Below are 15,827 nucleotides of genomic sequence, written 5' to 3'. Positions count from 1 at the left end.
CAATCGACTTGTGATGCTTCTTGCTAAGCGACTTCAGGGGAGGGGTTAACAAAGAAGTACTTTATACTCGCTCGTTAAATGACCGATTAAGAGGGGTTTTGGGAAACCCACGAAAAAGTAGCTCGTACGTTACGTACGTACATCGTAAAGTTGCTCGTTAGTCTCTAAGATTCATCGTTTTCGGGAAACTCACCCCAGATTGTTTGATGTGCAGGAGGGCTATCTGTTCAGAAACGGCACCTATTACATAGTGCCTTCGCTACTGGGTTTTAATATTCTGACCATCATGTCTGCACAGGTGGACTGATTCATTGCAGCGGTTTATCCTTATAGCCTGAAGAAGGCTCCACGGCCGAAACGTTGAGTTTTCTTTCTTCACTTTTCAGCATGGAACAAACCTATTACTTGTTCGTATTGATATAGTTTAGGTAAAGCAAACGAAACAGCGTCAATTCAGAAATGAATTTCCTTTAGTTCCCTCTGGTTTCTCTAGTCCATCTTCTCAAAGAGGAGAGCAACACAGTCTTCCGACCTCTCCACCTGTTAGCAAAGGACGAGCCCGGCGCAGTGGGAAACGCGTTTTCTAAACAGCTGATCTCAGACAAGAGGGTCCAGGAATCAGGGTGGTGTATCACCTTACAAGACAAATGCAACATTTAAACATGAGCTGCAGAGGAGTGAGCTAATTCAACAAGGGCCTCAAGTTCATTTATTCCAGCTCTTTTGGTTTAGAGCTGACATTCAAACTCTGCCTAGTCTCTGATCTGGAACCTACAAACCACTTAAATATGATCTGTACAGTAGATAAGCAGGGCTTGTTCCCTTGTCCTGAAGAGTAAATTGCTTGTGGCAAAAGTTGATGTCCGAGCACAAAGAAAGAAGACAGTCATTCTCAACCCAAATACTCACAGAAGAGTAAGCAGGTAATTTCAGGTTGCTTATTGTTGCTGTTTTAATGCTCATTTGCAAATCATACACCTAATAATCAGGGAATAGGGTGAAAGCTGATTTGTTTTATGATGAATCTGTTCACTTACTTCTGTGTGTGTTTTCCAGGATCTGCCCAGACTCCAAAAGGAGCTGTAGACATTTCAAAGAAACACATGGAATAACAAAGGGGGAACGATAATCACCAGTGTCATAGTGTCTTCTCTCCAAGAGAAGATAGTGTCAACACACTCCAAGAGAAGATACTCGCCCCTCCATCAAAAGTTACAGAGGCCAACTTTCAATTATTTTATTCATTTTGTCTAAAAACAATACTCCATTTTGGTCATGAAACAGGCAAACAAATTTAAAAATGTAGCCTCTTTTTCTTTTTCTTTTCACAAAGATGGTGTAAGCTTGGAAAATGTAATACAGTTATTATGAAATAGATATGTCAGTGTTAACAAAACTGTAATGAAGTAAGATGTGAAGACGGGGTTAATTTTAAGTCCTTTCTGCATGAAGATTAGACTTCTAAGGCTGGACTTTATGGCAGGAAGGGGGTTAACTGATAAGGATTCCAGATGGGAGCTAGGAGAGCTAGGGAACCCCCTGGAGACTAATCCCTGACCATTTGGCCAAAAAGGTGTAAACTGGTCAAACACGTGACCTCCCCATAATAACGAATGACGAATCAGAGCAGCAAGGAAGGACTATATAAATCTAAAGTTTGTACCGGCACTTTGAAAAATACTTCGGTTTTGTTGTTTCTTGCGGGAAACAAGACTTCGGCTTTATTGTTCCTTGCGTGCAATAAACTCATCTGTTTAACTTCATCTCGGGATCCAGAACCTTATTCTTTCTGTTACAACAAGTTATTATGAAAAAGATATGTCAGTGTTAACAAAACTGTGTTGCAACTGTTGTAATTTGCAATCTAATGAATATTCTCTGTCTATTATCTTGTTCTGTCCTCGAATAAATGATATCAGAAAGCCAGACTTCTCCTGTTCTCTGAGGCAGTCATAGCAGCAATGTACATACTCAAATGAAAAGAAGGAGAAATGAGAACTGGGTTGCAAAATGATTTCTACAGCCTGACATATGTAATCAAGTGCTTTTATTTTGATATTTTTCAAAATGTGTTAGCATGCATCTAGTTAAAAAAACTGAAAGAAAAAGAACATAGTAGCCTTTGATGTAAGAAATACATCTAAACATTGTGTTCATACAAAGCTGGACACCAGTAATAGCCAGAAGCCATATCACCCTGCAACTCAGAATAGGCAGCCCACTGAAGTAAGGAGGTGTGAGCCTGGTCAGTACCTGGTTGGGAGACCACCTGGGAAAAACTAAGGTTGCTGCTGGAAGAGGTGTTAGTGGGACCTCTAGAGGGCGCTCACCCTGTGGTCTGTGTGGGTCCTAATGCTCCAATATTGTGATGGGGACACCATACTGTAAAAAGGTGTCATCCTATGAATGAGACATAAAACTGAGGTCCTGACTCTCTGTGGTCATTGAAAATCCCAGGGCTTTTCTCAAAAAAAGTAGGGGTGTAACCCTGGCATCCTGGCCAAATTTCCCATTGGCCTTTACCTATAATGGCTTCTTAACAATCCACATCTACTGTATGAATTGACTTCATTACTCTGCTCTCCTCCCCACTGAGAGCTGGTGTGTGGGGAGCGGACTGGCGCATCATCCAGGTGGGGCTGCACACTGGTGGGGGTGGAGGGGATCCCCATTACCTATAAAGAGCTTTGAGGGGAGTGTCCAGAAAAACGTTATTTAAGCATAAGGAATTATTATTAATTATAATAATAGATTTAAAGGTATGTCACTGATTCTTATTCAATAGCAATAATAATATCCATTAAGTGTACTGGGTGAAAGGATTATGGGGCAGTTTTGTCAAAATTTGGCTTATAATTATAATAATAATTGCTTACACTTATATAGAGCTTTTCTGGACACTCCACTCAAAGCTGGCTGAGGGCTAATCTCCAGGCCATAGGACAAGGAGGGTAGGACCCCAAAAAAGAACCAAGCAGCACCCTGAGCCACTAATGCAGATTTATGGAAAGCATAGAGAAGGAGAGAAGAACTATTTGTAATGTATAGCTTGAACTGTGGGTCATTGTGGCAGTTGGATAAAAAGCTGGAGGAGTGCTCGTTTAAGGGTATCTTTATAGGTTGGCTTTGGATGACCAGTGGTTTATTTTCTTATTGAGATAGACGTGCCTTGATGAGATGCTGAGGAGGCAGCCTCAATCCAGAAGGAATGGCCAGGATTGCTGAGCAGTAAATTGACACTTAGTGAGATCTTCTTGCAGATTATAGAGAAACTAGTCAAAAGATAGTACAGGACTTTTCATCAGCAAAAAGACAATCATTGAAAGATACAAACCTGAAGATAAAAGAGTAACAGTTCTTAAGGGCTGATAAAGACAACCTTAATCTTAATATCTGTTTATGACCAATTTTTTCCTTCCAACAGAGGAAGAATGAAGAGATCCAAAGGCAAATTAATTTAGAGGAGATTTGGAAGGATTACAACTTTTCAAAACAGTCCGATAGGAACTGAGGTGCATGAGGTGCATCTGAATAGAACGGTATTTTGAGCCAGCAGGAAGTAGTGATGGAAAGTGTGATTCAAGGGAATCCAAGATCTGAATAAGGAGGAACTGGACAGGGATCTGCTGAGCATTGGGGCTAAGACCTTGGAACTTTTGAAATTGGAAACGAGAAAGTTATATCAGCAATATTAATGAAACAGCCTGGGATGTGAGCCGCAATCTAGTCACTGAGATGACTGAGACATTTCATGACAAGTCGAGAGGATCTTCCTTTGTTGATTGTAGACGGCAGTGTTATCTGACCGGATAAGGACCCATTTTTTCCAGTTGTGGCCCCAAAAAGAAGCGTCAACTAAAGTGTTCAAGTTAAGTGGATGAATTATCAGAAGGGGAGATCAAGGTTAAAGTTGAAGGCCAAGACGCTGCTAACCACTGACTTTGTTAACCGCCTCCTAACCGAACGGCATAGTTTATGGTTAGAGGTGATCCAGCGAAGACAGAAGCTCCTTACATGCAAAACGTAACTGACAGAAGGTGGACAGATGTAAGCGGATCTAGTCATGAGGCAGAGAGGCAAGATCAGTGGAAATGAGAACGATTTGAGGATGGGGTAAAGCTGGCACCATAATAAGGACTACTGTTGTGAATTGGGACTGTTGTCCTGAGATCAAAACAGGTCTTCTTTTATAAAGCTGCAGTGAAGGAACCAAGCTGCTGGCTCGAAGGTTAAATATCAACTTGTCAACTTTGCAAGTTCCTGGTGTGGCACAAAGACTTACCGTCTTGAAGGATTTCAGGGGAAAGGGAACCTTTTTAAAAGTGAGACTAGAGGACTTTTTAAAGAACATTCTTGAAAATAATCGATAGGTACAGATGAGGCTATATTTATATACCCACCTCATATATTTGATCTGCCAAACCTATACACAAATACACAAAGTGTTAATGAGGCTTTTGTGGTCATCTTGTGTTCACAAAAGGCAGTTCCACAGGACTGATTGCTAAATTGAACTTCTTAGAAACACAGTTACGAAAAGTGCAATGTGTAATGAAGCACGCCTCACTCCACAGAATACACCTTGTATGTTTTTTTTCACAAACATGAAGAAGGTTAAAAACAAGAGGGGCCATTCGTTGGAAACATAGATGTGCACGGCCTGGATTTCTAGTTTTCTCTGCTTTTTATTTGTGGTTTTAACAGAGCTGCCTCAGTAGCCTATCTCTTTAAAGTTCAGATATATACTTTGTGTTAAAATCTTCTTCATTGTACAGCAGGCGCCTATTTCAGCTTTCTGCTCAGTCGTATATTTACGAATAAAAGGTAACAAAGTCCGGTCAGTTTCAGCAAGCTGCCTTAACATTCTGCGTTCCAAAGTTAATCATTCCCAGAAGGCTGAAGCCTCAGAAGTTCTAACTTATAAATTCATGTTAACACGGCGCATTGCGTGTCTTGTGTTCACCAGTTAAAACTCTATGCTGCAGATTATTTCATTATTCTGACCAATCTACTAATTCCCACCAGTTCTGTTCTTGTGGCTGGCCTGGCTGTGTTGGGTATTATTTGTAAATGTTCAGGTGGGGAGCTGCGTCAGCATGCGTAGGCTGCAAAGGAACAACTACTAGGTTTATTCCATCCTGAAAAGAGAAGAAAGAAAACACAACGTTTCCGCTGTGGAGCCTTCTTCTGGTGTATTAATTGTAAAAGATTACTTTGAGCACAAAACAGATTTATTTTTCATGCTGAACACTAGCATAAGTGAGACTCTGTCTGGGGTAGGTGGTTACTACATCAGACTGTTTGATGTGCAGGAGGGCTATCTGTCCATAGGTACATAGGTAATACACACTTGGACCGACTCCTTGCAGTAGTTTATTCTTATACTTACAATTATTATATAACCAGGACTGTAATTACATAACTTTCATTTAAAAATCATTTGGTTTTACACTAACTTCTTATTAATCATCCTGAACATCATTGCTATCAATCGATATAAACATATAACACTTTGTTACTCCAGGCAGTAATAATCACAAAAGTGTTGATGAACGTGACACTGTACCTCATCGCTAAATACCAGATTGCTCGTGAGCTGCCGGGTCCAGAGAGAGACAGCAAGAAAGAGTCCCTGAGACTCATCATCGTGGTGGTAGTCTGCTTCCTGGTGCTCTGGACTCCTGATTTTTACTACATGATTGTGGTTCAGGTGAGCAGATGGGTGTACATGTTCTTGAGAAACAGCAATGACCCTCTGACCTTGATACTAAGGTTTTCTGCCACTTGTACCCCTGGACCGTACATCTGGTGGAGCCCCGCTCTCAGGGAGGCTGTGCTGAAGGCCATGTGGGGGAGAGTCTGTCCAGTAAGAAACAGGTAATTAAAGTTTTTTATTACTGAAAATAAAACAGCACTCTGTTTATATGAATGTTGTATGTTATCACTTACCCTTCTATCAAAAATAAGCATGCCGAGATGGATTGCGTCATGTGGTCTCCTATCTGCCCAATCAGTTACCTGGGCTAATACTGTTCCTATATCTCTGTGCTGTTTACTGTATCTTGTGAAGGAAAAAGTATGAAGTTCCTGCACTGGATATCTAACGTGACTCTACAGAGCATCCCACATGGTTTCCTTTTTTATCAACCACTGCCTGAGAAACACTTTGAGACTGTATGGATCGACACATTAGCCAGGTCAGCTGCTGCCTTCAGCAGTGCACCAGAGGTATATGATCTATCAGCCATCTTAATCAATCTATTCAGAGCTCAGTTTGTGCCTTTTTCTGGTAAGCAACCTTTTTAAAAGCTTTCACAGCTTTCTTGAATTATATTCCATATAATAATTCTTCAGAAATTCGATACTGGCAGGGATATAATTAATAATACAGAGTTAAGGCTTGACTTACAAATGCCTGACGTTTCAGTAGGAAAACTTAAATACATTAAATATCATTATGGATTATAGAGCCACCTTGTGTTCGGAGAAGGCAGTACCTCGGGATTGACTGCTCAATTGGAATTATGTTCTGTTTAGAAACACAACTAATAAAAATATTCCTTGCAATGAAACACTTCCAAGTTCCTTTAATGCAACTAACTGATCTTTTTTTTACAAATATGAGAAACACTAAAACGGAATTTGGCATGTTTTCAGTAACAAAGACAGCAATGCATGCATCAGCTTTGTGTTTATGAATGCAACATGTTGCATGTTTCTCCTCCGTAGAGAAAATCTCTGATTCCAGGTTTCTATGTTCATTGCTCATTCCACCATAAAAAATCCGTGAGAAAACAGTTCATAGTATTTTGTTGTCCATCCAACTGTTATTTTACCCCAGACTGATCTTAACACGCCGCTAAATTAATTATTCCTTGGAGACCAAGACCTGCTGAGACCTTGTTAACACGTGACATCTTCTGCGACGTGTTCGCCTATTAAAACTCAAAGGCAGCTTCTGCAGAAGCTCATTGTACCACGCGATGGTTTCTCTGAACCTCACTGTGCCGTTAGCGGTGGACTTTAATGACGCTGCAGATTATTTCATTTTTATAACCAATCTACTAATTGCTACCAGTGCTGTTCTCGTGGCTGGCTCGGTTGTGTTGGGTATTATTTGCAAAAAAACACTCCGAGGACAACACAGGTTCATTTTCATGCTGAACACCAGCATAAGCGACACTCTGTCTGGGGTAGGTGGTTACTACATCGGACTGTTTGATGTTCAGGAGGGGTTTCCTTCCAGAAACGGCACCTATTACATAGTGCCTTCGCTATTGGGAGTCAATATTCTGACCATCCTTTTTTCACAACTGGACCGATTCCTTGCAGTAGTTTATCCTTATACTTACAATCGTTATATAACCAGGACTGTAGTTATAGAAGTCTGTGTTTTCTCTTGGTTTTACACTTACTTCACATTAACTATTCAGAGCTTGGTAACCACTGATGTTGCTGCAAAAATAAACGCTTACGGCACATTGTCACTCCAGGCAATAATAATCGCGAAAGTGCTGTTGAACGTGAAACTGTACCTCATCGCTAAATACCAGATTGCTCGCGAGCCGCCGGGTCCAGAGAGAGACAGCAAGAAAGAGTCCCTGAGACTCATCATCGTGGTGGTAGTCTGCTTCCTGGTGCTCTGGACACCTCGTTTTTACTACATTATCCTGGTCCAGTTGACCAGATCCAGATACATGTTTAACAACAACGCCAGCGATCCTCTTAGTATGATGTTAAGATTCACTTCAACCTGTACCCCCGGACTGTACATCTGGGGGAGCCCCGCTCTCAGGGAGGCTGTGCTGAAGACGGTTTTGGGGGGAGTTTGTCCCCCACTGAAAAAAAGGTAAGAAATATAAAAAGTAAATATGATTACTATTCAATTATTATTCATACCATAAAGTGTCTATAGAATGCTGTGGATTGAAAGGTCCTATAGAAGAATACAAATTGATTCATTGATCGATACAGTACATTAAACTAGGAATAACGGGGACTACTTTCTCTATTAGAAATAAGTTTAGTTTCTCTACCCAACCTGCTGCTTGTGGTCTTACTGTTCTTTTTTCAGATAGCTCAATTGCTTATTGTTGCTTTATTTCGCTGCTGATATCCTCCTTATGCTCTTACGGTGTTTTGGTCTCATGTATGGAAAGAAAATGTATGGATTAAAATAATACGATTGACAGAAAATGAGTGTTGCTGTATTGCTATTTATCTTCATTGACATAGACTGGTTTTCAAACTTGCCCTTACAGCACAAAATTGGAATTTATGTTGATGTACTCCAAGACAACATGAACATATTTTATAATATTAATGTTCACCAAATTCACCACGACTCAACTTTACGGGTTTTCTTTATTTTTACATATAAATGATTCTTGAAAGGTTAAAAGTCGAATATCATCCTTAATCGAATTAACTCTATTTCAGTCAAGGGAGCAAAAATGATCATTCCTGACCGCTAATCCCAGTGAAAGGTATCGAGTGTTGCTTCTTTTAGAGAATTTGGCGAACTGTTGTTGAAATATCCATTCTCAATCTTGATTCGTAAGACTAACAGGAAAGGTTGAAAGCTGATAGTTGAATTGTTGGATGGAAGATAAAAAATAAAATTTATTGTCTTTCAGGATCGGTCCAGACTCCAAAAGAAACTGCAAACATTTAGACACCTGAATGAAATCGATGAGCAGCGAAAGAGAACGTGGATCGTCTTTGACTTTTTTGACAATTTTACACACTCCTAGAGAAGCGTGCTCACGGGCGTATTTGAAATTAGTTCCTCCTCTTTAACATTGATATATTTTAAATATTTACTGTCGCCAAAACATCAGACTGCGAAACCAAAAACTTTTTTTTCTCTTCTCATAATGAGAAAAACAACGAAACTTTCATACAGCAAGAGTCAGGTGAATTTTGGAAAACAGTTTCTTTTCGTACGTTTTTCACCCGATATTTCTGACATAAACCACAATAAAGTTTACTCAACTCTAAACACCTGTGCCTTGACTGTTAATTTGTATATATTTATGAATTTACATATTACAAATACCAATAATTTGGGAGGCCTATGTAAGAACATAGAGAAAGGCGTCAACTGTATTCTTCTGAAATGGAACGATTGTTGATTTTGATCTTGTTCCTGTTGTTTAGTATCAGTGTTAACGTCAACGTCACCATTCTTGTCACACCCCCGTCAATATTATCACTTAGTTCATCAATATCTTATATGTCTATCCCCTTCAAGAGTAAGCATTGCAAGGCATCAGATATTACACATTTCTATCAGAATACAGTAGCGTTATAATTAATTGTAACATTCATGATTTGCCACTCAAGTTTCACCAAGAGAGGGAATCGCATGGACAGTTAAAAGTATACACAGATAAAGAAAAGGCCTAATCCTGTTAGATTTATGATCCCCGATACAGGAGATCTGAAATCCTGCACGGGGTATCAAGTGTGACATTAGAAAACATCCCACATGATTTCCTTTTTATCAGATACTGCCTGCAAAACACCCTGAGACTGTTTTGGATATAATGGACCCGTGGCACGTAAACTAACAATCAGACTTCCCAGTCAGTCTCTTGAGAGCTGACTTTGCTTCAGCTTTCTGATTAGAAACGTTTTTAAGCCTTCACAACTGACTGATATTTCACACAACGATAGAAATCTATACTGGTCAGGATATAATGTGTACTTTACATATAATACGTTTGTCTTGCTCAGGTACAGGCGTCTGACACTGGAGCAAAACCACATACATGAAACATAATTGTGGATTACAGAGCCATCTTGTGTTCAGACAGGATTGACTTGAAATAATTTTCTTTGAGGAACACGATAAAAATAGTCCTTTTAACAAAACACTGTCAAGTCAACATACTTGTAAAAAAGTTATATCTGCAGAGAAAATTTGCAGCTCAAACTCGGTCATCTGCTTCGTGAATACAAATATAACATTTTTAAAAGTTTCTTTCCTTTACAGAAGGGAATACTTTCAGACAAATTTCACCCATTTCAATATTCACAATAACTGTTCGAAAAGAGTACGTAAATGATTTTTTTGTTCAGTATCTAAATGTCATATTTTCCAAAAAGCAAAATGCCTTAAGATGTCACTTTCGCCAGTCAATTGCTCCCAGAAGGTCCAAATCCCTAAAAGTGTAATTACGTGTGAAAAAGGATCATCTCCTGCGAAGTATCTGCCTATTAAACCTCAAAGGCAGCTTAGCCTGATACTCATTTCACCGCGCGATGGTTTCTCTGAACCTCACTGTGCCGTTAGCGGTGGACTTTAATGACGCTGCAGATTATTTCATTTTTATAGCAAATCTACTAATTGCCACCAGTGCTGTTCTCGTGGCTGGCTCGGTTGTGTTGGGTATTCTTTGCAAAAAGTCACTTCGAGCTCAAAACAGGTTTATTTTCATGCTGAACACCAGCATATCTGACACTCTGACCGGGTTAGGCGGTTACTACATCGGACTGTTTGATGTGCAGGAGGGCTATCCGTCCAGGAACGGCACCTATTCCATCGTGCCTTCGCTACTGGGAGTCAATATTCAGACGATCATGGTTGCACAAGTGGACCGATTCCTTGCAGTAGTTTATCCTTATGTCTACAACCGTTATGTAACCAGGACTGTAGTTATCCAACTTTGCGTTTTCTGTTGGTTTTACACTTACTTTTTCTTAATGGTTCAAAACCTCATTACTATCGAAATGGCTGCAAAAATGAACGCTTATGCAATTCTGATTTTCCAAGTGATGATAATCGCAAAAGTGCTGTTGAACGTGAAACTGTACTTCATCGCTAAATACCAGATTGCTCGGGACCCGCCGGGTCCAGAGAGAGACAGCAAGAAAGAGTCCCTGAGACTCATCATCGTGGTGGTAGTCTGCTTCCTGGCGCTCTGGACTCCTCGCTTTTACTATCTTATCGTGGTCCAGCTGACCAGGTCCAGATACATCTTCACGAACAACGCCAGCGACCCTCTGAGCATGATGGTAAGATTTTCTGCAACCTGCACCCCCGGGCTGTACATCTGGGGGAGCCCCGCTCTCAGGGAGGCTGTGCTGAAGACGGTGTGGGGGAGAGTCTGTCCTCCACTGAGAAAAAGGTAAGAATTACAGCAAGGGGGAAAAATACTATCAATTATATAAAAAAACTTAATTAGTGCTTAATTTGAGCTAAAATGTTCTTATATTTGTGGGAGTTTTGGTTCTCCTAAAGGAAAATGTAAAACTGTTTAGAATTGCCACATAATTAAGCCCACTGTTATTATACAAATACCGATGTTCAGGACACCTCCTTCACATAGAATTGAATTTAAAAGTCACACTTAAAACTAAAATCCCCAACATTTTTTCTAAACTACACCAGAACACCCAGGAAATATCAACATATTTTACTAAATGTACAATGTAAAATCCACGTTATCTCCGTTTTAATTGTATTTCTTTACATTGGCTGATTATTGAACTTTATTCTTCAGTGACTGCCCTGTTATCGTAATTGAACCGACTCTCTGAGTCAAGCGAGAAACGCTGCTGATTTAGTGATCAGTGCTGCTTATCTGAGAAGAGAGAGTCGAGGTAGGTCATACTGTACGTTAATATTTCAAGACAGTGTCAGGTCTTGAATCATCGGGTGATTCACTAAATTTTAAGACAAGAGGTAAATTTAAAATAACGACTGCGGAGGAATCCGGAAACTCAAGAAATGACTAACGTTCATTTCACAACCACTTGAAAAATAGCTACCAAAAATCTGTATAATCGTTTGTGAAAATGTCTCAGTTTCATATCTTGAAACCGTGCTCACAAAACAGCAAACAAAACAATTCAGCCATCAAATTGTTATTGAAATGTTTATTTGGAAGGCAAAGGCTCTGATAGTCGATAATCGATAATCAGAATACAATCTGAAGACTGAATTCCTTTATGACAGATCAAAAAAGTAATTACTCTTTTTTTTTTCCAGGGTCGACCCAGACTCCACAAGAAAATGCAGAACCCTGGAAGAAGGCGCCGTATTTTAACATCATCCAAGAGAAAATATTCACCCGTCAGAATTGAAAGAGGCTACTTTTCATTTTTTCGTCAACTGTCTCTCTGCCTTATTTCAATACTTCATTTGAGTACACGTTTGGGCTACAAAATTAAAAACATTTGTGTTCTAGGTACAATATATTGTAGCAGGGAAGAAAGTTTTAGTTCAATTCTGTCCATACAATGTCTACTGGTGTCAGATCCACATAAAAAAACTTTAAAACCAGCCCTTTTATATAATATAACAGTGGACATTACAAAAGCTTTAAACACAAAATTCATCTTCTGTTTAAATGGTGCTTTATTTTTGAAACTTTTTTCTGAACTTTTACTGTCTTTTCTGGTCTCACTGTCCAGACTCCCAGTCTCTTCCGTATTTGATGTCAAATTCCTTCATTTCCTTCCAGATAAAGCAGAGTGAGATAATAACTGTGTCAGGAGGGTCAGTAATAAGAAAAATAAATGACATTTTCTTTCTCCTGATACTTTTTTACATGCTCTAGGATTTGATTATTTGAAAATACCACACCTCTTGCGATTTAAGAACCCCTCACATGAGAAATAATCACACCACATACTCTGAAGCAAATAAGGGCAAGAATGCAAAATATTTTACAGTCTGTTAAATAACAGAATTTATGTATTCTTGATTTTTTAAATGTGTCACTATATTTCCAGTTCTGAAATTCATTTTGATCTTGGCTTATCAAAGCAAAAATACAAACTTTCAGCATGTGGATTCAGTAAAAAAAACACTAACGTCTTTTGTTTTTCTTAATTTAGAGATGTAAAAAAATGTAGATGTCTTTTTTCTTCTTAAGCAAGTATGATATATATTTTCCTTCATTTTTCCACTGATCTCTGTGCTCGTGTACAGTAACTTCTCCATCTAGGTTCTATAGTTCAATATGTCTTGACAAGGAACCTGCCAGTTTTAGAAACTTTTTAATTAGATCAACTCAGGTCTCAGTAGATGAACATGGTTACAACAGACATCAAAATCTGAGGAATAAGGGCTTCGGTCTCTTGATTTACTCCCGATCTGTCCATGATCTATGAGACCATAGAATGGAGGAGGGTGATACCTTCTGCACTGGCCAAGACAATGCGTGGGCTGGGTGGCACCTGCTGGATGGTAGCTATTAAGCCATTGAGTTGCCAGCTACACTATCTGGCCCACTCCAATCGGCCAACCTCACACTGATAATGGCCGCTTCACTAGTCAGATTTAAAGTGAGCACATTGGCTCACATGTCAAGAAGTTCACTCTCCATAATTTTGTATCCTTAATTTCATTCTGTTGACGTATGTTTATGCACAACTGTTGCCGTTTTGCACATTACCTGTTACCTGTTGTTTTGTACATTATCTGTTTTTATTTTGCACGTTGCCTGTTGTCTCTGTCTTTCTTTTCTTACACAATTGTATTGTTGTTTTGTACTACATCTGGTCTGAGAGCTAGCTAAATAGCATCCCGTTATATATATATACACACCTGTGTATGAGTATAATGACAATAAACTTGAACTTGAAATTAGCCAGGTCAGCTGTTGATACACTACAGGTACATGGACTACCAATCAGTCATCCTAATCAATATCACTTTGGGTCACTTGCAGGGTGTAACCCCGTTCTGTTGAGTAACGGCTTTTAAAATGTGTCACAACCAGGATATTTTTTTTATAAATGTTCCTTTGGAATTAGATACCAGTGAGTATAACATCTGTATTAGGTGTCATACATTTCACTTGCCTGGATAGGGAAGTCTGATACATCGGGAAAAATCCAACTAAATGATAATTAAGGGTTATGGAGCCACCACGTGGTCAGAAATGGCGGTTTCTCAGGATTTATCAAAAGAAATAGTTTTCTATTTAGACACAAAAGTAATAGAAACAGTCCCTGTAATTAAAGACTTCGAACTCATTTGAAAACCATTAATCTTTTTACAAACATGAGAAACGATAAAACGCGGTTCATTAGAGAAGGCTTTGCAACTCCTGCTCAGTTATCAGCTGTGCGTTAATAAATACGTTCAAAGTATTTCTTCTCTGTACGGGCACTGACTACACGTTTCGAAATTCATCAATCTCCAATTACAGCATTTACAAAAGCTGATGGGACAAATTAAGTCAATTATATTCTGTTGTTTATCCAACTGTCATCCTTCGCGTAAGATTTCACATTCACAACATAATTATTCCCAGGAGATCCGAAGACCCAAACGGATTTTTTTTCCTGCTTTCAGATGACCTATTAAAACTCAAAGGCGGCATCGCCAGATACACATTTCACCCCACGATGATTTCTCTGAACCTCACTGTGCCGTTAGCGGTGGACTTTAATGAAGCTGAAGATTATTTCATTTTTATAGCAAATCTACTAATTGCTACCAGTTCTTTTCTCATGGCTGGCTCGGTAATGGTAGGCATTATTTGTAAAAAGGAACTGCGAGCACAAAATCGCTTTCTTTTCATGCTGAACACCAGCATAAGCGACACTCTGTCTGGGGTAGGTGGTTACTACATCGGACTGTTTGACGTCTACGAGGGCTATCCGTCCAGGAACGGCACCTATTACATAGTGCCTTCGCTACTGGGAGTCAATATTTTGACCATCTTATTCGCACAGTTCGATCGATTCCTTGCTGTAGTTTATCCTTATATTTACAATCGTTATGCATCCAGGACTGTAATTATAGAAGTTTGCCTTTTCTGTTGGTTTTACACTTACTTAATAGTAGCGATTCAGAACGTCGTTACAATTGATTTAGCTGCAAAAGTGAGCGCTTACGGTACCTTGCTACTCCAGGCAATAATAATCGTGAAAGTGATGCTGAACGTGAAACTGTACCTCATCGCTAAATACCAGATTGCTCGGGAGCCGCCGGGTCCAGAGAGAGACAGCAAGGAAGAGTCCCTGAGACTCATCATCGTGGTGGTAGTCTGCTTCCTGGCGCTCTGGAGTCCTCGCTTTTACTATCTTATCGTGGTCCAGATGACCAGGTCACGATACGTATTTAACAACAACGCCAGCGACCCTTTTAGCATGATGATAAGATTTTCTGCAACCTGTACCCCCGGGCTGTACATCTGGGGGAGCCCCGCTCTCAGGGAGGCTGTGATGAAGACGGTGTGGGGGAGAGTCTGTCCAGTACCGAGAAAAAGGTAAGAAATACAGTAAGAGAAAAAAAATCTGAATTCTATTAAAATAAAATTGCTTGTTTGGCCCTTCATTTGAACTAAAATGTTCTTATATTTCTGGGTGTTTTTGTTCTCTTAATGTTCTCTGTTTGGACGCCGACATAAATTATTTTAATGTTATTATATGAATACCGATCTCCAGGACACCCCCTTCACAAAGACTTTAATTTAAGAGTCGCAATTCAAAATTAAATTCGTGTGCTGATTTTACTTTTTTTATAAACATCAAAATATCCTGGAAACGTATATTTTGATGTTTTTAATAAATGTATAAAAAAATAAAATTTACAATACATGTTCTCTCAGTTTTAATTTAAGTGATTTACTAATTCTTAAAAAGGCTAATTCTTAAACCTTTTCCTATTCTGTGACTGTCATCGAAATTGAACTGACTTTGAGAAACGCTTAGTTATCAGTGCTGCTTAACTGAGAAGACAGAGTTAGGATATTTCAAAGGTAAATGTGAAATACGGACTGCGAAGGAATCGGGAAATTTAAAAGATGACTAATGTTTGTTTAAAAAAATGATTTTGTTTTTAGTTCAGAGCACAGATCAAAAAT

The 15,827-nt window shown here is 39.2% G+C and overlaps 3 protein-coding genes across 3 annotated transcripts; all 3 read left to right on the top strand.

The window, feature by feature from the left end:
- Positions 1-6,983: 6,983 nt before the first annotated feature.
- LOC148818936 (uncharacterized) lies at positions 6,984-8,682 on the top strand. The gene is made up of 2 exons (XM_088935958.1): positions 6,984-7,849; positions 8,637-8,682. Exons 1-2 carry the CDS (start codon positions 6,984-6,986, stop codon positions 8,680-8,682), a joined length of 912 nt encoding a protein of 303 aa, XP_088792084.1.
- Positions 8,683-10,266: 1,584 nt separating this feature from the next.
- On the top strand, positions 10,267-11,136 carry LOC148818935 (uncharacterized). The gene has a single exon (XM_088935957.1). The coding sequence runs from the start codon at positions 10,267-10,269 to the stop codon at positions 11,134-11,136; it is 870 nt and encodes a 289-aa protein (XP_088792083.1).
- Positions 11,137-14,364: 3,228 nt separating this feature from the next.
- Positions 14,365-15,234, top strand: LOC148818934 (sphingosine 1-phosphate receptor 3-like). Its single transcript, XM_088935318.1, has one exon. It carries the CDS (start codon positions 14,365-14,367, stop codon positions 15,232-15,234), a length of 870 nt encoding a protein of 289 aa, XP_088791444.1.
- Positions 15,235-15,827: the final 593 nt, after the last annotated feature.

This window comes from Atractosteus spatula, chromosome 17, assembly GCF_055471065.1.
Source record: "Atractosteus spatula isolate fAtrSpa1 chromosome 17, fAtrSpa1.hap1, whole genome shotgun sequence".
Classification (NCBI taxonomy): Eukaryota; Metazoa; Chordata; class Actinopteri; order Semionotiformes; family Lepisosteidae; genus Atractosteus; species Atractosteus spatula.
The sequence above is the reverse complement of the archived record's forward strand: the minus strand, read 5'-3'. Positions and strand labels throughout refer to the sequence as shown.